At 48.0% G+C, this 25,548-nt stretch overlaps 1 protein-coding gene across 1 annotated transcript in view; it reads left to right on the forward strand.

Annotated features, from left to right (window-relative positions):
- The window catches only part of LOC147724984 (E3 ubiquitin-protein ligase TRIM39-like), a 328,864-nt gene that overhangs the window by 105,121 nt on the left and 198,195 nt on the right, over positions 1 to 25,548 (forward strand). Inside the window, exon 2 of the mRNA XM_086918144.1 lies at positions 11,772 to 12,002. Coding sequence (XP_086774270.1) covers positions 11,772 to 12,002 — 231 coding nt within the window. The remainder of the gene's footprint in view (positions 1 to 11,771; positions 12,003 to 25,548) is intronic.

A 25,548-nucleotide genomic window follows, 5' to 3' on the forward strand; every position in this document is an offset into this window, starting at 1 on the left:
GTGTCGGTCAGCAGTGCTGTTCCTGCATTGTTGTTATTTTCAAGATGGAGGTTAAAATCCCCCAGGCTGGTAAAGTCTGGGTGTCTCAAACTGGATTCTAGAAATGAATTTAAAGATAGTGTCAGGGGGATTTTGGCTTTGGGTGGTCTATATAGTAAAAGGCCATTAAAGGTATAATTCTGTGTTAATTTGATGTGAAACGAAAAGGTTTCACAATCTGGGTTGCTACCTAAATCGCAGCCCTTCATCTTTAGCTTGTTTCTGGCAATAATAGCTAATCCCCCCCCCTGTTTCCTTTTTCTGTCTGCTCTAATAATAGCGTATCCTTCTGGGATTGCTAGTAATAAATCTGTGTCTGATGCTTCATCTGCCCAGGTCTCAGTGATGAAAATTAGATCTAGTTTTTGAGCATCTATGAGGTCAGCTGTTTCGGAGTTATGTTTTACTAAGGAGCGCGCGTTGATAAGTCCAGCTCTAACAAGTTTTATTTCCGCTGTGGCGGGCAGAGATCGTGATGAAATACTGCTACAATGTGTAAATTCAAAATTGAGCTGACACTTCAAGCAGTGTTTAGTTTCTAATAAAGGCGAGAGCGGCGACAGCAGGAACTGGGTCTTAAAGAAATTAGCTCCTCAATGGTGTATCTTACCCTCTCCTTGTCTTGGTCATTTTGAGCAGGAGTTATGGCCCTGGCCCGGTCCCGGCGCGGTCTTGACATGTTCCTGAAATATACCCGGGAGGTGGTGTCAGGGGGGGGTGTGTCTTGCTCTGCCCGGTCCTCCCTCCACTCAAACAGCCTCAGCTGCGGTGGACCGGGGTCGGAGCGGGAGGCATGCGGCGCAAGTAAAAATGCAAAGGCTTTCTGGCAGCTTCACGATAAGAACAAGTTTCTAACAGAAAGTATATTTTAAAAATGTGCAGCAAACATACAATCACAAGGGTACAGCCCGCACAAGCACAACTCACATCTGTTTCTATCGCACGTCGTGAGGCTAATGGCCTTATGTGTTTGTTTCTGGAAGGCGTCATCAGGGGGGGTGTGTCTTGCTCTGCCCGGTTCGCCCTCTACTCAAACAGCCTCAGCTGCGATGGACCGGGGTCGGAGCGGGAGGCGTGTGGCGCAAGTAAAAATGCGACGGTTTTCTGGCAGCTTCACGGTAAGAACAAGTTTCTAACCGAAAGTATATTTTAAAAATGTGCAGCAAACATACAATCACAAGGGTACAGCCCACACAAGGACGACTCCCATCCGTTTCTATTGCGCGTCGTGAGGCTAATGGCCTTATGTGTTTGTTTCCGGAAAGCTGCGTCAGGGGGAGGGTGTGTCTCGCTCTGCCCGGTCCGCCCTCCACTCAAACAGCCTCAGCTGCGGTGGACCGGGGTCGGAGCGGGAGGCGTGCGGCGCAAGTAAAAATGCGAAGGCTTTCTGGCAGCTTCACGGTAAGAACAAGTTTCTAGGTCTCATTGCAACTAGTGAATTATTCTGAAGTTCATTTTGAATTTGACTGTCTGGTTTAAGTGGAACAAGTTCCATAGCAGTGTTGCTTAGTCTTTCATTCCTTACTGAGGGCTCTTCAAACGTGATGAGTCTTTCTGTTTGAACTTCTTGAATTGTAGCGAGAGGAAGGCGTCTGCTACTGTAGAGTCCATAAGGTCTACTGCTTAGTATTGGCCACATAGTGTGGTTTGATTAAGTCAATTGAGACAAATCTTTTCTCCTTTTTTCCGCATGAGGCGGCAAAAGTACTGTTCTTGTTCCGTGTACTACAAGGACTGGTACAGGTGTTCTGTATGAAGGTCCAAATTCCTGTTTGTCCCCAATTTTTTCTCTGACCAGATCACCGACTTTTGGGATACAGACAGGTCTTGCTGTGTCTGCCTTGACTTCCCCAGTGGACGTCTGTTTCAGGTGGACATTATTTAATTTTTTTGTCCTGGATTCATTCAGATCCTGTAAAACAGGCAAACAATCACGGACATCAAATAGTTTTTTATCCGCCACTGCGCCTTCACAATCAAGATCAGGTACTCACATTTGTGTCCCAAAGAGGACTTCATATGGAGTGCCACACCCTAGAGAATTTCTTGGCTGGTTCTTTAACGCCCGCTAGACCCCATGAAGGTGGTTGACCCAACTACTGCCCTTGCCTAATACCGTAGCTTTAAAGATTGCTTTAAGTCCAATTTATTTCCTCTCCACAACCGAATTTCCCTCAGGATGGCATGGAAAGGAGTACCGCAATGCTACGCCCATCCTGTCCATGACTTCTTTGTAAGCCTGAGAGCTAAACACAGGGCCGCGGTCAGAATGTAACTTGCTAACTGCCTATGTGCCGATAAAGAATTGCAATTCTTTGATAACAGTTCGAGCGTCAGCTGAGCGCTGAGGCCATTCTCATAGGAATCTCGAGCAGGAATCAACTGTAACCATGATATACTTGTAAGGGTCCGCAGTGGGCCATGTACACACAGGCAAGAGGTTTGTCATTAAGCATGGGCGAATTTTGCGAATCTCGCGTTCGCGAATTTTGCGGATTTGCGAACTCGCAATCCGCAAAAATCCGCGAATTCTCGCGAATTTTTCTTTTTTTTGTGTTCGCGCGGGTTTCTGCCAGTTCGCGAGGGTTTTGTACAATTTCGCAAACGCGAACTTACCTGTCGGGTCGCAAGTTTTGCGAACTTGTTGTTTCTACGTGTCCAGCCTGTTTGGGACACTCTTCTTCATCACTGCCACCCTCTGTCACCACTGCCACTCTCTGACTACTCATGCCACCCTCTGGCCCACCCATGCCACCCTCTGTTTCATCACAGCACCCTCTGGTTGTCCAGTGTACATTATTGTGGCAAAGCAAAGCACACCTTCCCTGCCTCAAGTGACCTGAATTAATTTGGGACTGGTTAATGTGTCACAGAATATTTTTTTAGCTGGCACCTGCTTCCTTAGTGCTTCCTGATTAGTGATCTTTTGCACTTGCTAAGTGCTTTCATTGTTGCAAAATTAGTTACAACACCTGCCCTGCCCCAACTGACAATAATGAATTAGGGGCTGATTAATGTGTCACTGTTGGATTTGAACTTCCAGCCTGGCTCCTGCTTGTCTCCCTTAGCTGTAATTCAGGACCTTTGTGGCATATGTGTAACTATTCTGAGGGTCAGAGCAGGGTCACATAATAGTTGCAAGTAGGCAACTGAACTCTGGAGGGGCCCCTCAGGAAGCACTACAGGAAATGGCTACTAATGATGAGCTTGAACTTTTGAACCTGGTAAGTAGTTTCAGTTTTGCTAAGATCGTATTTCTGCAATTTAGCGCTTATTTGCGGGGCGCGAAGTTGAACTGGGAAGCCGCGAACTCACGCGAACAGTGCGAGCAAGCCATAAAATCCGCTGCTCGCGGATTTGCGGATTTCGCAGGAAATTCGCGAATCTCGCGGATTGCGAATTTACAGAAAATCCGCAAAATCCACGAGCGGAACGGATTTTCCGCCCATACTTATTTTTCATATTTTAATAATGGCGTCTGCACGGGTTTTGGTACTGTGGAATCTTTCATCTGCTGGCAGATGTCACAATTCAAGACAATGGGGCAGATTTACAAGCCCGTTGCGCCAAGTTTACCCCACCTTGCGTGACGCAAAAGTGGCGTAAACGTGCGGCATCCCTGCGAGGCATTTACAACGTGACGCTTCTAGGGAGATGCATCACATTATAAAGCCCAGTGCCACAATGGGGGCATTCCTAAGCAGGGTGGGCGTTCCGGCGTCTGTGCGCCTCGCAAAAGTGCCTGCGTGAAATCTACAAGATTTCACGCAGGCACTTCCGCGACGCTGCTACGTCAATTCCTTACGCCTGCTTCAAGCAGGCGTAAGGACTGACGCAGCATGTTAAGTATTGGGCTGCCTTGAGCATTGCTGGGGTTGCATCGCGCTTGCGACGCGACTCCAGCGATGAGCCGCCCTTACGTCACGAGATGCATCACGCACCTGCCTACGGTTGCGCCACGGTGCACCGCATTGTAAATGCGGCGCATCTGCCGAGACGCAAGGGTAGTTTTGCATGAAGCATTTGTTCTGGCGTATCTCTGCTGATATGCAAAGATGCGCCTGAACTCTTAAATATGCTCTATAGTCTTTAGTTTACTTAGTTAACCCTGGCCACCAATAGCGCTGCTACAATAAATAAATAGTCGCTGTAACGTCTATATGCGGAGAGCCTAAACCCTTTTATGCGGCTAGTATTAAACCTTGCCTACAATCCCTATTTGGTATTGCTATATTCCCCACTCCAGGAATCTGAGCATATGGAATGTCCTGTGCGTCTAACTTGTAGGAGTACTGGCATTTTTTAGGTGCTGCTGAACTGCCTTTGCACGAAGCAATGACAGTAGTCATTATCTCACCATCTAGTCTTGATTTTGAATGAGTCAGTGCAGCTATGGAAGCTGTGCATATAGCCCCCTTTGCGGGTTCATCAGCCAATGTATTCCCTTCAACGTGAACGCCATCACCCTGATGACTCAGTGTATGAATCATGTGAGTACTCGTTAACTCGTTTTTCAACTCTACTACCTGTCCCCATAGCATTTTATGCTCAATTGTGCCACCGTTTGCATCTTTAAACCCATTTTGTTCCCAATGGTTTAAGTATTCATTATATGATTGAACACAGTAAAATTAATCACACACGATTAGTGTGGGGAATTCATGATCTGTATTTACAAGTGCCAGTATCAGTGCTTTTAATTCTGCCAACTGAGCCGTGCAGTCTACTAGAGATTGCGTTATAGTGCAACTTGGATGGAACTTTTCATCCTGCGTGTGACCCTTAATGATAGCACACACTGCGCTGTATTGCTGCTTACTTCCTATGGCTGTTTGCGCAGATTCGTCACTAAAAATAACATATTCATACTGACCCAGAGGCAAAATCTCATTTGGTAGAGTGTATTCTTGTTCGTATTGCAGATATGCCTGTGTTTTTAAACTTGGATCAAATCTATATTCAACGTCCATTGCAGTAAAAGAATTAGCCCATTTTGTCCATCTTGGTTGCAAAGCTTTTGGAATGCAAGCCTTTGTAACAGCTTCTAAAGCAGGTACTGAGGTAACAACAATTATGCGTTTTCCCTGAGCCAGTGCTTCTTCTCTTGCTACAGCGGTTTGAACTGCTGTCAGTATCTTTTCTGTTGAAGTGAAATGCGTTTCTGCATTTATGTACAGGTGTGATTTGTATGAGATTGGTACTGTTTCGCCTTCATTGAAGGTTAAATAAGTGTACCCGCATTGACCAGCAATTATATGGATCACCAAGTATCATACGTTTACGCGTGTCTGTAAGTGTTTGTAAGCTATCAAATCTTACTGGAGTGAACGAAGAATATTAGTATGTTCTTGTGTCCAATTTCTGGCTGAAAAGTCAGGTTTTATTAAGTCGTAGAAAGATTTTACTCTTTCTGCATATTCTAAAATGTTCTGCTGAAATGTAGGAATCCCAGTATTACATGTAAATTTTTTTATGATTTTGGAGGCTGGAGCAGTGCACTTTTTAAAAAAGTTAGCTGCCAGACTTTTCCCTTCACTTCACAGCTCATATCCAAAAGATAGGATATTGAGGTGGGCTATTTTTGATATTTTACAGTTGAATTTGTAGCCCTCAGTGGCGAATCCCATATTAATGGTGTTTACCATGGTCAAGTGCTTCTCCAAGTCATCGTCCGTTAGATAAATATCATCCACATAGGACAACGCTTCTTCATCAAATTTTTGAAGTAACTCTATTACCCTCGCTGAAAATACCCCGGGGCTGGTCTTCTACCCTTAGGGGAGTCAACAAAATTGTCGCTGGGACCCTAATGCTGAGAATGAGTTCAGATACCTATTTTCAGGGGCTATATTTTGGCAGAAAAATCCATTTGAGATATCAAGGGATGTTTTGTATTTTTTCTGCACAATGTTATTCATTAATCCGGCACTGTGTGCGTTTTGGACAGCAAATGTCTTTGTGCATGAGTTTAAATGTCTGTGATCTAAAACTAGACGATATGTATTGGCGGGTGTAGAGACAGGAAACAAAGGATTGTTCATTGGAGAGGTACATTTTTAAATGACCCCCCTGGTATTCAAGTTGATCTAACATCTCCCTGACCTTTTTTTTAGCTTCTTGCTTTATTGAGTATTGCCACCGAGCATTAGGTGAAACTTTTAAAGGGATCACGTGGTAGGTTGAGATTTTTGTATAATGGTGGAGCTTGGGCTACTGACTAATCCCATGCATATGTTTGTTTAAGGTGAACGGGAACATGGTTAGAAAATACAGGAAAAATTATACTTTCTCCCTTTGGGCACACTATAACGAATGCTGACGGACAATCTTGTTAAGCTAACAGGATGTCATAACCAGATGATAAGTTCTTCCAAAAGAGACCTTTAATTTCCTGGGCTTGTCCCCCTCCATTCGGAGTGTTATTTCTTGTAACTTATGTGGGATGCTCACCCTTTTGTCTGGTGTTTCTACCGTGATGTAATCATTCAAGTCCGCTGTCACCAGAAATTGCTTCAGGTTCTGGTGAGCTATTGTTACTTCTGTCACACTGTCTAGCATCGTCAGAGCCCATTCCCCATTCTGAAGTTGCGTCCTCCGATTTCTGGGCATGTCTGATCATCAGACCTGCAACTTTCTTTTTCTTAAATTAAGGTTTTGATTTCGGCTCATCTTCTTTTTTGGAAGTAAATTGTTGAGCGCTCTGCTTGTCTCTTGACTGTGTGCGCTCTTCTCTGTGTTCTGACTGTTCTTCTCTCTCAGAACTTTTTGTCGATCCCTGAAAGGAATGAGAGGAACGTGTATCAGTATCCTGATGCCCATCAGGTTTCATAATGTTATCTCTATTCCTGAGATTATACCTCTTTTCTGAGGGCTCCTGTGGAGGAGACCTACCTCGGGACTGAGATCTGTTGTCTTTAAACTTTTGTTGTTTTTTATTATCTCACTTCTTTTTCGAGGAAGGAGGTGTCTGCTTAGAAATGTCCTTTTCAGGCCCAGCGTGTTTAGGAAGAAGCAGACTACTCAACTATCTAACGAGAAACTTGGTGCCCGGAGTCTCTCCTCTCAGTTCCTGGTGAGAATGATTGTTCTGTGGTCTCGACGGTCCAGTTATGGTTGCATCTGAGTAATGCCATAGTGAAAGCCTAAGGCTACAACTGCAAGATTTCTGGAGGGCCAGATGAGATCAGTAACTTCCTGATTGGATAAGCCATGACTAGGGCTGCAACTGAGGTATTGCCGTCAGCCTAGCCGGAGCTGTTCCTTGCTTAGGTCTATCTGGGACCGCAACCTCAAGAATGCTGATTTTGGGGTCTGTAGCTCAATCTGATGAAGACAGTGCAGGAATGCCCACTCCTGTATAACCCAGTCCTGCGACGTATCCAACATGGCCTTGGTGAGTGCGCTGCCAGACATGGCGTTCATCTGGCTTCGACGCCCATCAGAAGACTTGTGGGTACTCTGCATCTCCTCCTGGGTGCTCAGCAAGGCCACCACATCTACAAGATACACCAGAAGGACTCAAACAGAATCTCATCTCTCAAAGAAGACTAAGAAATGGAACAACTGAGATCATTTAAAATGTGGGCTAATATAAACTGCACCTAAGCTTTATTCACACAACTGATTACTCACCAGAAGGGGAAGGGAATCCTAATCCATGGGTATCACTGGGGAACTGTGTGATTGAAGTACTTTCTTACTTATAAAGGAAACCCCTGGGCTGTACTTTAAGATTGATGTGTCTTTTATTTGATTGTTGAGTCCGGAGCTTGAGAACCCCCACACTGCTGTCCTGAGAGGACTGTGACTACTCACCCTTGCTACCTTGAGTGACAAATGTGAAGGGGTTGTACTTGACCCACTTTGCAGAGACCTTTGGTTGAGGTCCTCTATCCTCTGCCTTGCCCATGACTACCCAACAGGGTCTGACAAGTCGTAAATCACATTGACCCCTGGCTCTGCTATGGGGATTCTCAGTAGTACTATTGGGGCCATTCAATTGGTGGTGCTCACTTTGAATATTCTTATTCAGCCCCCAACTAGTCATGCCTCTTTCCTGCCTGAAATGTTGCAGTACATCTTTGTCCTTGGTGAAAAAGTATGTGAAGTTCTTTCGTGCCGGCAGCGAGGGCCGACGGCTCTATTCAGCGGGTTCAGTTTCATTCCGGATGCTGTACTCCATGCATAACTCACTGGGCAGAGATGCTGCAATCTTTGCCTCTGCTCATGATAAGGGTGTCGATGGTCACAACCTTGAGTAAGCTGTAGCAGTGCCAACACCATTTAAGAGGAGTTTGTGACGGGATTGTGCTGCTCATGGTCAAGGAGATCCAGACCACAAGCTTGCATTCTTCTTGGGTCCAATCTCAAACCCCATACCCAGCAAGCAGCTACTCACAAGCTGTGTCCGGGGGTGATCACTCCGTGCAGGCACATTTGCCTTCTGATGGTGCGAAACATCTTCCAGTACATGTCACTTCTTTGTTCCTTACTACCGATGGTACCCAAAACTTATTTAGTTCCTCAGATGCTTGTTGGTGTTAGACGACACAGCGGAGCTGGAAGCTTGTTGAGTTCCAAGACACTCTGGGCCTCAGGTGTCAGCACAGCCGCCTTCACTGGGGAGACATTTTCGGGACCTTAGACCTCACCTGTAGTACAGCGGTAATGACCTTGTCTTGTATTACAGTGGGGGTTTATCATTGTCTGGCATCCTTTGCATCCCCTCTTCTTCTGAGTTGTCTCTTTCCCATGCAAGGCATCTTCAATGTGTCTCCAGAGTAATCGGTCAGGTCACTCCTTCGAAGCAGGGTCAAGGTCACCCATCTGGCCGAATCTTTCCTATGCAAGGGGATTTGGCAGTAGCTACTCTAGCTATGGTGTCCTAATGAATCTCCCAGTCATTGCTTGTGCGTTGCCCCTGGCTTCTAGTCAGGAAAGCTTGTCACAGCCGCTGGAAGTTAGTTTTCCAAATTGCAGAGACAGTGTGCATTCCTGCAGCTCAGTTCTGAGACTGGTTCTGAGCAGTTTCACCATTTTCCATTATTCAGAGAGATTCTGACAAACCATAGTCTTTGTCCTAAAGCTTATGTAATCAATCCAAATCTGTTAGACAGTGTTTAGCCGCGGTGGAGGCGGATAGTATAGTTTTAGGAGGAGAAAAAGGTTGTCTCAACAATGACTATAATAATTCGATATCCTCCTGCAGGCAGTGATGTAAGGATAGAAGCAGGAGGCATCATATGCCCTGGTCCAGGAGGTACAGGCTTAGATATAAATGGCTTGGAATGCATTAATTTTCCTTGAGTGCAGAATTCAGCAAACTGGAAAATACCCCTCAACATCCTTATTTACAGGCGGCTACCAGAAGGATCTCAGTACAAACAAAAGAGTGGCTGTAGGTCCTCGGTGGCAGGCTGTGCCAGTGTCAATACACATTCACAAAACCTCTTCCTGGAGTTCCTTGGTAGGAATATTTAGAGCCTGTGGTTGAAAGTACATATCGACTTGAACAGTCAGTGATCCGGTTAAGTCTTTAAGGGCCAGATGTGCAGCCCTTTTTTGCGGCCGAAAAATGGATAATAGCATGTACAAATGCTATTTTGTGAGTCACTGTCTCGCAAAATAGCATTTGCGACTCTCTCCATTAGGAAGGGGCTTCCCTTCCTAATAGCGAGTCAACATGCTATGTACTAATGTTTTGCGACCGCATGTGCAACCGCATTTGCAGCCGCAAAGCATTCGCAGTTTACCACCTACTGCAAGTAGGTGGTAAACTTCTCGCAAAGGGGAAGGGATCCAGAAGGGACCCCTAACCCTTTGCGAGTATGTTGGAAAATATTTTTTAAGAGCAGACAGTGGTCCCAGAGATCACAGTCTGCCCGTAAAAAAATGAAACTGAAAAGTTTCTGTAGTATTCTTGCATTATGATTCATGCCCTATGTTACCTTGTCCTAGCTGCTCAGCCTGTGTGTGTGTGTGTTCTGTATGGAACGTTGGTGAATGGGCCATGAGTGGAATGCTTGGGTGTCTGGATGAGTGATGACAGTTGGTGAGAGGGGATGAGCAGCTAGCAGGCTGCTCCTTGTTTACTACAGTCTCAGTTTTCTTTTTTAAATGCATCCCGTTTTCCCTTAAGGAAAACGGGCTGCATTTAAAAAAAAACTACTTTATTGAAAAGCAGTCCCAGACATGGCGGTCTGCTGAGCCCAGCAGGTCGCCATCCCTGGGAGGGCCTGTCATTCACAATGGGCTTGCAAATTGCAAGAGGCTCAATAATATTTATGAGCCTCGCAATTTGCGACCCCATTGGGAATCGCAAACAGTGTAAAACACACTGTTGTACATGCAAAATAGTGCCTCGCAAATTGCGAGTCGCAAATGACTCGCAATTTGCGATGCGCTATTTTGCATGTTGTACATCTTGCCATAAGAAACCTTAGAATTTAACTGATAATGAGTTAGACGCACTTGTACAAATGTTTGATCAGCACCAGGTATTTGATGAGTTGAATGATTGCTTGAGCAAAGGTGATCTTTTTGGCAGCGCATCAGCAGGTGTGTTCTTGAACCGAGGCATTTAAATAATGAAGAAGAAATACTGAGCAAAGCAGTGGCGGCTGTTCTCACACTGTAAATTACAGAGAATCTCTAAGTTTTGTATGATGTGTTTGAATGTCTAATGGTCTTGGATTCGGATTTAAGGATGTCTCCATTATGTGTGGATGAGTTTCATTGCAAGACGTTTTATAATCTGTGCTGTTCCGCTCCCAGTCTTTAAGTAGGTGAGAGAGGAAACATTGTGTGTTCAAGTACGACCTAATCCTTACTTTGCAAATCAGTTATCATTATTCTATTCACTTCTATTATCTTCCTTAAACGTATCATTATCATCAGATCCAAGCGATCCCTAATCAGATTTCCTATTTGAAGCATCACAATTCTTTAATATGTTAATGTTAATGTTATATGTGCTTGTATAGCGCTCGGCTGCCCCAGCGAAGGGGCATCGGGCTCTCTATCTTGGGTGACACGGCTAACGAAAGATATGCAGATTTTTTTAAGAATATAAAGTAATAAAAGGACAAGGCCGTCCTCCAGCCTGGAAATAGTTAAGGCAGCAAAACCGTTAGAACTATTTCCAATACCTTCCCCCCCTCCCCAAAATTTGCTTTTCAACCAAGACTGGATGCTCCATCCGTCAAAGTTAAAACTGTGATCAATTTTATGTAGTTCCTTTCCCCAATCACATATATGATCAATCAGCTCCAATGTTTTCAGTGAGAGGGAGGTTTGGGTGGTCATTTTAGAGCTCAGCAGGGGGCTTTGTGGATCGACAGTACACAGCTCAAACCTGAGGTCTTGAGCAGTGCATAGCTCAGTGGGGGAGGTGTTGTGGGTGAATAGTAGACAGCTAAGCAGGAAGTAGTTGTGTGTGGGCAAGGAACAACTCTATGCAGAAGGTGTTGTGTGGGCAATGCACAGCCTGGGGGGGTTCTGTATGGGTGGGTCGTGTATTGCTGTTTGGTAATGTAAGTATGCAGTGCACACATCAGTAGAAGGCTGCCTGGAGGGCAGTGCCCAGCTCAGTGGAGGGCTATGTGGGTCGGTAGTACACAGCTCAGTGGAGGGCTGTATGTATGCCTTGTGCCTCCCTCAGCCTGCACACAACTTATGGCGATGCTCATTGAAATCTTCCCAGAATCTAACCATCATTTCTTTGATGCCGACAGAACCAGGTGAGAGCCGAGAAGCAGAAAATTGTGACTGAGATTGAAGAGCTGCACCAGCTCCTGAGAGATAAAGAGCAGACGCTGTACGGGAGACTGGAGGAGATGGAGAAGACAATTATCATGGTTGAAAATGCAAATATCTCCAAACTGTCCAATCAAATCACTTCTCTTAATGCCCTGATAACAGATCTAGAGAAGAAATGTGAGGAATCAGCGTTGGACCTCCTGAAGGTGAGACACCGCTTGGAAAATACAAGACTATACAGAAGAGCTGCATTCATATGGTGTGTGAGGCATTGAATGTATGTAGAGCACATGTATCAATCAATCAATCAATCAATCAATCAGTACATTTATAGAGCGTGCTACTCACCCGTGAGGGTCTCAAGGTGCTGGAGGGAGGGGCGGGGTGTCGCTACTGCTCGAAAAGCCAGGTCTTGAGGTGTTTCCTGAAGGTGAGATGGTCCTCGGTCAGTCGTAGGTGTGCGGGGATGGAGTTCCATGTTTTGGCTGCCAAGGTAGGAGAACGATCTTCCTCCGGTGGTGGTTCTGCGGATCCGTGGGAAGGTGGCGAGGGCGAGGCTGGCAGAGCGTAGCTGGCGGGTGGGGGTGTAGAACGAGAGGCGGTTGTTGAGGTATTCGGGGCCATTGTCGTGGAGCGCTTTGTGTGCGTGAGTGAGGAGCCTGAACGTGATCCTCTTGTTGACGGGGAGCCAGTGCAGGTTTCTCAGGTGGGCGGATATGTGGCTGTGGCGGGGGATGTGGAGAATGAGTAGTGCGGAGGCGTTCTGTATGCGCTGGAGTCGTTTCTGAAGTTTGGCTGTGGTTCCTGCATATAGGGCGTTTCCGTAGTCCAATCGGCTGGTGACGAGGGCCTGGGTGACGGTTTTTCTGGTTTCGGTGGGGATCCACCGAAAGGTCTTACGGAGCATGTGCAGGGTGTTGAAGCAAGATGATGAGACGGCGTTGACTTGCTTGGTCATTGTGAGGGAGGAGTCCAGGATGAATCCCAGGTTGCCTGCGTGGTCCGTGAGTTTTGGTGCGGAGCCCAGGGCTGTGGGCCACCAGGAGTTGTCCCAGGCGGAAGGGGATTGTCCGAGGATGAGGACCTCCATCTTGTCTGAGTTCAACTTCAGGCGACTGAGTTTCATCCATTCTGCGACGTCTTTCATTCCCTCCTGGAGGTTGGTTTTGGTGTTGGCTGGGTCTTTGGTGAGGGAGAGTATCAGTTGGGTGTCGTCGGCGTAGGAGATGATGTTGATGTTGTGTTTGCGTGCGATGGCAGCAAGGGGGCTCATGTAGATATTGAAGAGGGTTGGGCTGAGCGAGGAGCCTTGGGGTACGCTGCAGATAATCTCGGTGGCCGCTGAGCGGAAAGGAGGTAGGCGGACTCTCTGGGTTCTGTCGGAGAGGAACAAGGTGATCCAGTCCAGGGCCTTTCCTTGAATCCCTGTGTTGAGGAGGCATACGGTGTCGAAGGCAGCGGAGAGGTCTAGGAGGATGAGAGCAGTTGTTTCTCCATTGTCCATCAGGGTCCGGATGTCGTCGGTGGCTGCGATGAGAGCGGTCTCGGTGCTGTGGTTGGCTCCAAATCCGGACTGGGACATGGTCGAGTGAGTTGTTTGCCTCGAGGAAAGCAGTCAGCGGTTTATTGACGGTCTTCTCGATGACTTTAGCCGAGAAGGGAAGGAGAGAGATGGGGTGGAAGTTCTTGAGGTCTTTGAGGTCCGCTGTGGGTTTCTTCAGAAGGGCGTTGATTTCTGCGTGCTTCCAGCTCTCAGGGAAGGTGGCTAACGTCAAGGAGTTGTTCATGATGTTTCGGAGGTGGGGTGTGATGATGATGTCGGCTTTGTTGAAGATGTGGTGGGGCAAGGGTCAGAGGGGGAGCCAGAGTGGATGGTGTTCATGGCGAGGGTGTTGTCGTTAGTGCTGATGGGGGTCCAGGCGCTGAGGATGGTGGTGGGGGTCGGTAGTTTGGTGGCTGGATGCGGAGTCTGGGGTCCGAAGCTGTCGTGTATGTTTGTGATTTTGCAGTGGAAGAACGTGGCGAGGGAGTTTCAGAGGTCTTGTGATGGTGTGATGTCGTTTTTGCTGGCGCTAGGGTTGGAGAGCTCTTTGACAGTGCTGAAGAGTTCCTTGCTGTTGTGGGTGTTGCTGTCTAGCCACTCTTTGAACTCTTTGACCCTGTCCTCAGGTAGGTCGCTCCCAGCTGCCACACGGTCCTCCGGTGGTGGCTGGGGGGAGTTAATTTACTCTGACCTCTTGTATTCTGACAACCCAACAAAATATACAGACAAGTTAAACTAACTGCAAATCCTTCTGCTCTGACATCCAAAAGCAACGTACAGACTGATTGAGTTCAGAGGAACCTACTTGTTTACTGACAGCCCAACACGGTACAAAGAATGGCTGTACTACTTCAAACAATCCCATTTCCACTGTCAAAAAAAAGTCACTGAGCCCGCTGCTAAACAGATTGAAGGTAGCGTGGATCTGTGTAATGAATTAGGGCTATTTTTTACTGATAAAGTGAGACTCATCTATGATTCCTTCACTCCTCCGCAGCGCGACCCACATGCAAGGGGTATTTTACAACCTATTTTGGGAAAGCCCTTAGTCTCAAGCCCCCCAAAATACAAGTTCTCAGTTTCATCAGTTGAACAGATTAATCATCTTGTTCTGTCAACTAAGTCTGGGGGCCCTTTGGACCCGTGCCCCCCCAAGGTCTTGCACATGTTCCCAGAGCTGCTCAGCACCCAACTTCAGTTGCTCCTTGCCAGCATAATACGGTCCAATTGCTTCCCGAAAGCCTGGAAGGCGGCTTCCGTTCTCCTCTACTCAAGAAGCCTAACCTCGACCCTTCCATCCCAGCCAACTTTAGGCCAATTTTGAGAATCCCATTCCCGGCCAAGATCTTAGAAAAACTGCTGAACTCACAACTTGCTGGGTTTGTTTGGGACTCCCATGTCTTAGATGATTCCCAATATGGGTTACGAGAGCAACATGGGACAGAAACTGCCTTGGTGATGGCAGAGGAGGAAATTAGGAGCATACTGGACGTGGGGGGGAAGGCCGCCCTCATATTGTTGGATTTGTCGGCGGCCTTCAACACCGTTAACCATGATATTTTCCTAACCCGGCTGGAGGAAATAGGCCTACACACATCGGCAATTGCTTTGCTGGCTTCCTTTCTGGGAGAAAGATCCTTCTCGGTTCAGCTTGGGGAATTAGTATCAAGGTCCTTCAGTTTTCCCTGGGGGGTTCCCCAGGGTTCTTCACTGAGCCCCTACCTCTTTATTAAATATGTTGCTACTTTAGCCAGCATCATTAGAAATTGCAAGTTCGTCCTACTTTCCAACGCTGATGACACCCAAATAGTGGTGGCAATCTCAAACAACACTACTGAGACAGCGGATAGAATCAGGCATTGCATGGACCTGGTCAGTCAATGGATGCAGGCAAACTGCTTAAAACTGAATGGCGACAAGGCAGAGGTCCTGCTACTGGGGCCTGAACCTAACATCTGGTCAAGCAATTTGTGGCCCGACAGTCTGGGCAGATGTCCATCGCCGGTGGACAACGTAAGGAACCTGGGGATAATATTCGACTCCAAACTTACTTTTAGGGTTCAAATAAATAAACTCGACTCCTCTGTATGGTACACACTCAAAATAATCAGGAAACTACTGCCATATATTCCTCCTGACACATCCAAAACCCTGGTAACCTCAAAATTAGATTATGGCAATGCACTATATGTAGGGCTGCAAAAACAGTTATCATTAAAACTTCAGCGGCTTCAGAACGCTGCAGCCAGGCTGGTACTGAATATTCCAAGGTTCGAACCAGTGGGCCAAAACACTGCACGGATCAGGCTCTCACTTCCTAAAAAGAAACCTACGACATTATGAACCCTCCAGGACACTAAGGTCTAGCAGTGCTAAGCTTCTCATAACTCCCAGATATAAACAACTAAGATGGGGGGGAGAAGTTTCCTATTGAACACAGCAAAAACTTGGAACAAGTTACCTGTAGAATTAAAAAACAGCCCCTCACTGTTGTCTTTTCGTAAGGATCTGAAGATCTGGCTCTTTTCAGTTTAGTCCAGTTTGGGTATCGCACGACTCTTCCACTTCTGCAGCACAGTTCTTCAGCGCCAAGACGCCCTTAGGCATTCGTGCACTCTACAAATCCTTTAATCAAAATCAATCAAAAATTCAGAATATCACAATGTGCTGTGTCACATGACCCCATTCAGAATATCACACTGTGATGTGTTGAGTGACCTCATTCAGAATGTGGTTATAAATATTGCTAAAAATCTCCTATGGAGGTCAACAAAGAAACATTCTTAAAACAGTGTAAAATATAAATACATTTAAATGTTATTCTTAAACTAAAATATCATTGTAACAAATTTGATAAAATTCTAAGCATGCTAATATCGAAGGAATTTAAATGAATAGAGCGAGCACTGGTTACGTTCATTGACTGGTTTAGACTCTGCATATAATTACAACAGTGTGTGCAGTTTTGGTCAATCCCGCTAGCTCCGTCCTACCTCGCCTTATTTACATTTACTGACAAACCATGTGTGCGCAGATGAAGAAAGAAGGTTCACGTAGAACAGTCCCGTTGTGAAATATGGCTGCATACTTTAGCTTCATGCTTTTTAAAAAAAAAAAACTTTTTATTATAATAACCAGCTCCATAAAATTGCACATCAGTCAGCATCGGAAGTTCATTGGCAATTGCAAACAAAGTCAATCATAGAATCACTTTAAACAATATGACCTACATACATAGATCAAACACCTGAATAGACATCTATGTAATGGCAAAGGCGCCCCGAATGCCACAGGAATAAAACAGGCCATCCTCAAATCACCATCCACTATCCCTCCAAATCCATATTGTGTCCATCGTGATCAACAGTAGCAGTCGGTTTAGCTCAGAGGAGGCAGAGTGACTCATAACATCATCATGAACAGAGCATTCAAGAAATAAAGATCCGTATACATACATCTCATTAATCAAGTGCAGACACAGACTGGGTATCCATCAATTCTCCCCTGTACCGCCTCCATGCCGCCCATATTTTCTCCCACTTCTTGGGGCAACTTCGTCTTTTATAGATAACTTTCTCAGCCCGTTGGCACAGTCGAGGTCCTGCTCCCATTCTTCCACCGTTGGCAAAAGATCACTTCCCCATAACCTTGCTATATTTCTCTTGGGTAACATACTCGCCAGAGCTAGCCATATCATTTTGGCCAAGTGATGTCGCACGTCACACCCAAGATATGCCATCTGGCGTCCAGCGGGACCTCTGCGCCCACCACTTCCAAAATGATGCCTGCCAGCCTGCCCAAGTATGCCCGGACTCTGGTGCAATCCCACAAAATGTGGAAGAAGGTGCCCTCCTCTCCAGACCCCCTCATGAAAAACCGTGAATCTAAATATCCTATCCTGTACTGTGTCATGCGCGGGGTGTATGACCGGTGTAAAATGCGTAACTGAACTAGTCAAAACCTGGCGCGAATTGGCACCTCCCGGGGAAACTGTAAGGCCTCACCCCAGTCATCGTCCTCTAGCAGCCCAATATCCGATTTCCACTTTTCTCGCAGAGGTCCCAGTGGGTCCGTGAGGTTATTTATGAGCTTCTTTTACGTGAGGGAGATAGCTTCGTCGATCATGGGGTCCATCAGTAGCCTGTCTTCCAGCTGGGCATACTCAGGTAATTGTTCCCCCTGGCTCAGATGTTGGTGTAGGGCATGTCTAAGCTGCTGGTAATGTAAAAACTCCCCACTCCCCATTTGAAATTCTGTTTGCAGGGTCGCATAGCCCACCATACCCCCCCTTTTCCAGATATCCCCTAGCACATCAATACCAATTAGGCTCCATTGACGAAGACCCGGTAATTGCGTAACCTCCGGGAGGAAGTTCCCAGCCCACAATGGGGTTTGTGCCGTGAGTTTCGCCTCCCATCCCAGTAGTTTCATCACCCGCTTCCACACCCCTACCACCACCGCTGTTTGGGGTGGCAAGGGCCGTCCGCGCCTGCCCCTAGTATAGAGAGCTGATAAGTAAGTACCAATGCCGAGGATCATGCGGTCCACCCTGTATGCTGGCTTCTCCAGCGGGGCAAACATGCACCCATTGATATTGACTAGTTGAGTCGCCCAGTAATAAAGGCAGATATCTGGGACGGCGAGTCCTCCCTCATATGGCCCCCGCTTAGCTTCCTAAGAGCTATTCTCGGGCAACCCCCACTCCATAGTAAGGAACGCTGCTCCAATTCGACCATTCTAAAAATCTATTCCGGACAGGAAAGGGCGTACTTTGCAGAACATGTATCAGCCAGGGAAGGGCCATCATTTTAAATAAAAGAATGCGCCCCATCAAGGAGAGCGGGAGGGTTTTCCAATGCTCTACATCCCAGTGTAGCTGCTCTAGTTGTGCAGACACGTTCAGGCGTAGGAGCTCTGTGTCCGACTTTGTGATCCAAATACCCAGATATCGGAATATCTCCTTCCAAACCAGGCCCCTACAGTCTTCAGTTAACTGCAGCTGTGGCCCCACCAGTACATGTCCTAGGGACTTGTCCCAGTTGATGCGATATCCGGAGTACTCACAGAACGTGCGCAGAATTGCCATCAATCTCTGAATGGAGGCGGACGGTCGCTGCACATATAGTAAAACGTCATCGGTATATAGGGATATACGCTCTTCCCATCCCCCTCCCAGGTCATTGCCCCACACCATGGGGTCCGCCCGTATCCAGTTTGCCAACGGTTCCAGCGCTAAGGCGAATAGGGTCGGATAAAGTGGGCCTCCCTGCCGCGTGCCTCAGCCCAGTTGGAATTCCCTTGATAGAGCGCCATTGACTCTGACCCTTGCAAGCGGCTCAGTATACAGCAGCCTCACCCACGATCGATAGTTGTCTCCAAAGCCCAGTTTCTCCAAAACCGCATATATGTACTGCCACTCCATGCTATTAAAAGCCATATGGGCATCAAGAGATAGTAGGGCCGCCGGCACACCAGGCCGTGTAGACACCGCCTGCAATACACCAAACAGGCACCGCAGATTTAGGCTTGTGCTTCTATGGGGCCTAAAGCCCGACTGATCCGGGTGGATCAGACATTAAACAACCTCCCCCAGTCTTGTGGCCAGAATCTTCCCGAGAACCTTCGTTTTGTAATTAAGAAGGGATATGTGCCTGTGTGAGCTGCACAGGTCTTGCGGTTTGCCGGCTTTGGGGATTACTACAATCGTTGCTGACCATAGATCCTTCGGAAGCTTCCCAACCTGTTTGGCCTCGGTGAACATGCGCAACATGTGAGGCGTGATTCTACTTGATACACACCCAAACTCCTCTGCCGGAACCCTTTAGGTCCCGGAGACTTCCCCACCTGTAAGTCCCCAATGGCATCTATGACCTCTTTGACTGTAATATCGGACTCCAAGATTTCCTTATCCGCCTGATCTAGGGTAGGCAACTGTAGGGGGGCCAGGAAATCCCCACAGTCCTGCTCTCGCCTGGTAGTTTGCGACCGATATACTGCCTCATAATAGAGCGCCAACTCCTCCGCTATACCCTTGCTCGTGTCCTGCACAGTCCCGTCCGTCAGTCTAATCCCAGGCACCCAGTTACGTTCCCTATCCCGTTTCTCCAGCCAGGCTATCATCTTATTGGTTTTGTCCCCTAAATCATACACTCGCCTCTGCGTGGCTAGGGCGCGTGATCTCGCCTGGTCAGCAAGTACATCCCTCAGTTCTTTTTCTAGGAGCCGCAGCCTGTGTCGCCGAGCCTGGTCCTGCTCTTGAGTCTCCCCCCTAGTATCCTCTAAGGCATGAAGCTCCAATTCTAGTCTGTCAATTTGTGCATATTTGTCCTTGTGACGCTTTCCGACCTCCGCCTGTACACAGCCCCTAGCTACGGTCTTATATGCCTCCCACCCTATACCATGAGATCTGACTGAGCCCACATTTTCTGCGAAGTATTGGTCTACACGCTCCCAGAACTTCTCCTGAAGCTCCCGATATTTAAACAGAAATGTGTCAAGCCTGGTGGGGATTAGTCCAATCTTGCTCTGGACCCCACAGTTGTACTCCCACCGGGCTGTGGTCAGATATCCCCCTTGCCTTATGATACCCACCCTCAAAGAGGCCCATGTGTCCCACCTGTGTGAATATGTAATCGATCCTGGACCCTGAGCCGTGAGCTGCGGATATGTGTGTGTAGTGTCGAACGTGGGGGTTATGTGCCCTCCATAGATCCACCAGGCCCATAGCATGCACAAAATCCCGGAGATGACATATCCCCCACTGGCTGGTAGAGCCTGTGACCTATCAATGTCCTTAGCCATGACCTCGTTCATATTCCCCCCTAAAAGCAGTATCCTAGTTGGCATATCCAAGAGTTATTTCCCAATATCGGGGAGAGTGGTGCTGTGCAACTTTGGGGAATGTAAAGCGAACAAAGGTTAAGCGTCCGACTCTCCCACTGTGCCGAAAGTGCTGCAGAGTGCCCTAAGGGGTCTCACCATTGCCTTCCAATTTTCAGCGGCAAGGAATTTTTAATGAGAATCCCCTCTCCTCTGGAGCCTGTGGTAAAGCCGGCATGAGCCCGCAGCGTGTAGCCAAATCTGTTAAGGGCCTTGCAATGGTACCCACTCAGGTGAGTTTCCTGAAGTAGGACAATATCTGGGGTATGCCTGTGAAGGTATTGAAGTATCATGGTATTCTTAATCTTGTTCTGCAGGCCATTAACGTTCCAGGACAAGATATTGACTTGTTGTGCCCTTGGTGTTTGCATTGTAGATATCTATCAGATAAATCATGAGGAATGGCTGCCTAAACTCCCCACCTCCTGCCTGCCCACCAATAGTGCAGTTGGAGCCAAAACAGTTACATAGTGTAATGACAAAAATGCAGAAAGCAAACAGTCAACCTTCCCCCCCTCAACCCCCAAAACCTCCCCCTCCCTGCTACCCTTCTGCGCCGGCCAACATGGCCCGACATCCCCCAACAAGCAGAGTGCCTGAAGCCCTTACACTGAAAACCTTTGAGGTGATTGCTACAACCAGTTCGGCAACCTGAGGGTTTCACCCGGCCCACCCCTAGAGTGCGCTAGCCGTCTCACCATATCCTATTACAGGGAACAATAAAAAAGTATAGGTCTCTGACCCAAATGCATGGATCATCCCCCCCCCCCGAGTGTCACGAACAGTTCGATCCAATGGGTCCGGTAAATGTTAGATCCCCCCCCCCCCCGGGGGCCACCCTTTAGGACAATGCCACCATACCAATGTCCCAGTAGTCTCATACACAGGAGAGTCATTATACGTTACTTGCACTCAGTCTGCGCCCTTCATACCAAGTCCGGCAAAGCCGAAAGACTCTGAGTCCTGTCCCTGCTGGAAGGTCGAGGGCCGCCCTGCTGCCGACGCTCCCTCCCAGTGGAGCCCACAGAAGAAGTCGGAGATTGGGGCGCTGCGTTCCTCCAGCTGCCTCCCGGCCTGGGGCCTCCCGATTATTGTACGTGCTCCTCCAACCAGGCATGCACTTCCTCCGGGGATGTGAAGAAGAAGGATTTCCCGTTCGCTAGAAGCTTGAGACGCGCCAGAAAGAACATCATGTATTTAATGACACAATCGCGAAGCTCTTTCTTTACTCCATCAAATGATCGGCGCTCTTGCTGAACCTTAAATGAAAAATCGGGAAAGAATCTAATATTGGCGTTTTCAATCTGAAGATCTCCATGTTGGCGGGCTGCTTGAAGGATGGCGTCCCGATCCCTATAATTAATGATCCGAGCAATGATTGTTCTCGGGGGAGCTCCGGGACACGGTGGTGGGATCGGCGCCCTGTGAGAGCGTTAAATGGCAAAAAATTTCGATAGGCGTTTGGGCTTAAGGTGATTTAAGATTAGATCCTCCAAGAACAAGTCAACACTTGGCCCTTCCATCTTCTCCGGCACTCCCACCACCCGTATATTATTCCTGCGGGCCCTTCCTTCCTGGTCTTCCAGCCGGGCCATCACCAACTTCTGCTGATGGGTCAGTTGCTGGACCTGCTGCTGCAACTGTTTGGTGGTGCGCTGAAGCTCTACAATATCTGTGGTTTTCTGAGTGGCTTTCTCTGAGCTTTTGTTTAAGTCGGCCCGCTGCAGCGCCATCTCAATGGACACTTTATCTATCTTTGATTCCAGCGTGGTGCCCGGAGTTTGAATGGCCAGCTTAATGGATGCCAGGGGAAAGCTCCTGCGCCTCAGCCAAGTTCCCGGTATGGGCCTCACCCCCGCCACCCGTCACAGCCGTGGAGTTGTCCATGGCGTTGGTCTGTGTCATTGTGGATTTTTTGGGCTTCATGGCCGTCTCTGATACCGTCCACGGGGGGGGCACACCACCTTTTCACACTCTCGAGCACTCCGCCACCACGCTGCCTGCACCCCTCAGCGCCGACTCCTCGCAGCCTGGGATGCGTTCGTGTGAGGATGAACTGGACTTGCGACTGGGCCTCTTGTCGATAATTTGCCCTCCATGTGCCCACTACAGCTCAGGCCTTGGGTCCGCCAGCGCACTTGTCGCTTGGTCTCCCCGCCGAGGATCAACAGGGTCGCCCCCTAGTAGGCAAAATCGTCCGTCTCGGGGTCTTATCACCCTTGGTATTCGTTAATATCAGGGCGCCATCCCACAGGCCATACGCCGCACCTCCCAATCCGGGGCACCGCACCTCCACAGCCACTATCACTCCTGCCCAAGTCCATTTGCCTGGCTCCGCGTTCTCTCCTTCTCTCTTTCGCCGACCATCGCCACGTGGAGTGATAATCTGTCCTCCTGGGCCCTCCGTCCCTCCGATATACTGCCACTATTTACTCCCCAACAGGGGTCACAGCAAAGCGTCACCAGCCTGATGCCGCAGGTCACCCGGGGCCCACCACTTCCCAGCCGGGGTCTTCACTTGCCTCTGTTAGCCACTCCCCAGGGCCGCAGGCCACCAACTCCCATCATCCCGTGGGCCCGATAGCTATCTGCAGTGGTCTGCTGCTCCTGCCACACACACAGGGGGATATCTGCCAGTTATCCGTGACTTTGGGGCAGAGTTCCTTGCTCCTAATACGGGGCCCACCACTCTCCATCCCCGCCGCTGCCGATGCGGCTCCTCCGCAACCCGGCCCACCAACCACACAAGTCCGGTGCTTCTATCGCACTCTCCAGCGGCCCAGGCCCCAGGAAGCTCCCAACCACCGCGCTTCCGTCGTTGGAGAGGGACGGAACAAACACCTCCTGGCTCCGGAGTGCAGCAGCTGGCTGAATCCGTCGTCCAAAGCGGTGAGACGGCAGGATTTTGTCCGGATTTTCGGGGCCTTCGGATTTCCCTCCGGAGCGCCGCGGTGCTATGCGGCCATCTTGGTTGCCGCCAGGCCACGCCACCCTTAGCTTCATGCTTTTTAATCTGGTTCAGTGCTGTTTCTCGAAACGGTAATTAAGCTCTGGTGCTTGAGATCTTGAATGTATTTATTTATTTATATTATATATAGAGCTCATTGTGACCAGACTGGTATCCTGGCTCTTTAGCAGCAAATGTATACACGAGGAGAAAAAAGAACCAAGACAGTGTATTGTTACAGACATCCATTATTTAGGAAACAGCCAGGTCTTCAAGGCTTTCCTGAATTTCAGCAAATCTGTCAAGACTTTCAATTCAGACCGTATCCTATTTCAAATCTAGGCAGCCTTCACTGGAAAGGCACAAACCTCTTATCGAACCTTCCGGGACTAGTGTTTCTTTATAAGATTAGTGGTTGCAGACCGTGGCATAGCGCCCTCCCCGGAGCATATCTTTTTAGTCTATGCTGCAGCGGTGTAAGGCCCTTATTCTGAAACACAATACACAATACACATTGCCTTCAAGAAAATCCTTTGCTCCACTTAGAGCCTTGAAAGCCGAGGATCTCTGTGGCCAGGGGGCTTCTATTGGGAGAGCATTACAGCCGTCTAATCTACTGAGTATGACACTTTGCACAATTATTGCTTTAGCCTGATCCGGTAGGACAGGGAACAGATATTTTATTCCTCGAAGCAATGCAAAACAAACACCAGTCACTTTGTTCACATACTTTTCCAAGGCAAGACGATCATCAAAAGTGACTCCAAGATTGTGTACTGCTTTTGAGAAGCATAACTCAGTCTCTGTTGGGAGTAGCCAGAAATTCATGGCTAGTGGCAATGAAATCTTGTTCGCAGAGCAGCATAAACATTCTGTCTTATTCCTGTTTAGTTTAAGGGAGTTTGCAATCATCCCATGTACAGCATCCACTAAACAATGCGTTTACTGCATCTGGCTGATTGTTATTAAAAGACAGAATTAGCTGCTTATCGTCTGCATAATTAACCACAGAAATGTGGTGCGTCTTTATTAGAGAAATTAGAAGCTGAATATAAATGTTAAACAGCACCGGGCTCTGTGATAAACCTTGGCAGTCCGCCAGCCTTGTCAGCAGGTTTGTGGTGGTTGACTTTATCGAAAGCGGTCGACAAATCCAGCCGGGCAAGAACTGTAGACTGACCACTTTCTGCTCTCATACGGATCTCATATAGTGCGGTCTCTGTACAATGGCCTGGTCTAAAGCTAAACTGTTCCTCCTCAAGCAAGAGGTAAGACTCTAAGGTGCATATTCTCAAGAACGTGTGATAACCATCGCAAAAGTAACTTGACGCAACACTCAACATCGCAGTCTATCACGGGAAAATTACTCTATGTTAACTAAGCATTCACAACACGGCGGTACCATGGGATAGTCTCCAGATAATGCTTGAAATGACAGCGTTAAAATCAATGGCACGCCGCAAAAATGCGAAACACAAATAGAAAAAAAGCTGTGATGAGGCCAATCGCGATAGAAAAAGCAGCAAAAACCAGCAGCAGGCCTGCAAATCCCACGCGTCTGGCAGGAAAATGCACTATAAAAGCAACCAGAAATACACACCAAAAACATTACAAAGTGCATAGCAACATGGATGCACCCTGACTGAGTGCAGAGGGGAACAGGAACCCCACAAGCCCCACAGACCACCAGCAAGTAACAACGTGGTCGGGGAAGGCCAAGGAAAAGAGAGAGAGGAAGACGGGGTGCAGTCCGCAGGAAAAATAGATCTGCGTCACGTAGGTGACATAACGCTACCATCGACTGTCCCACAATTGGACTACCGTGAATGTAGCCAGAGTGTTGAGGAGGTCTAGAGGCGCAGGCATGATGTCAAAAGCCAAACCAAGCACAAACCCGCTGCCAACAGGAAGGCAGCAATGGCGACAGGAAGTAGGAGTCCTATACCATAGAAGGAGCCCGAGTAAAGGGAGGCCACAGTCATCAGTGTGGAGACTGTGCAAGGAGGGGGGAGAACAGACACAGCTCGAGAGGAACTGACACAATATCAGCAGGGTGAGTAATGACCAGGGATTGGGGGGGACAGGGGAAATGGCCACCATGACACACATGCACAACGATGTGTAGCACACTACACACCCATAATTACCCAGGATCATGTCCCTGATCCCCATGGCACACTGAAGCACACACACATAGCAATCACAACACATCCCATGACAATATGGCACAAAGTGCAACACTGACACTGCATAACAGGTTACACAACTGGGTCCGCTCATATGCAGAAACAGGCCAATCACATTGAACAGAGCAGGAAACTGTGAGATGCATATGTAAGTGTACAACCTCACAATGTCACGTAATCCAAATGTACACTGTCCC

This window comes from Lissotriton vulgaris, chromosome 4_1 (assembly GCF_964263255.1).
Source record: "Lissotriton vulgaris chromosome 4_1, aLisVul1.2, whole genome shotgun sequence".
Taxonomy (NCBI): Eukaryota; Metazoa; Chordata; class Amphibia; order Caudata; family Salamandridae; genus Lissotriton; species Lissotriton vulgaris.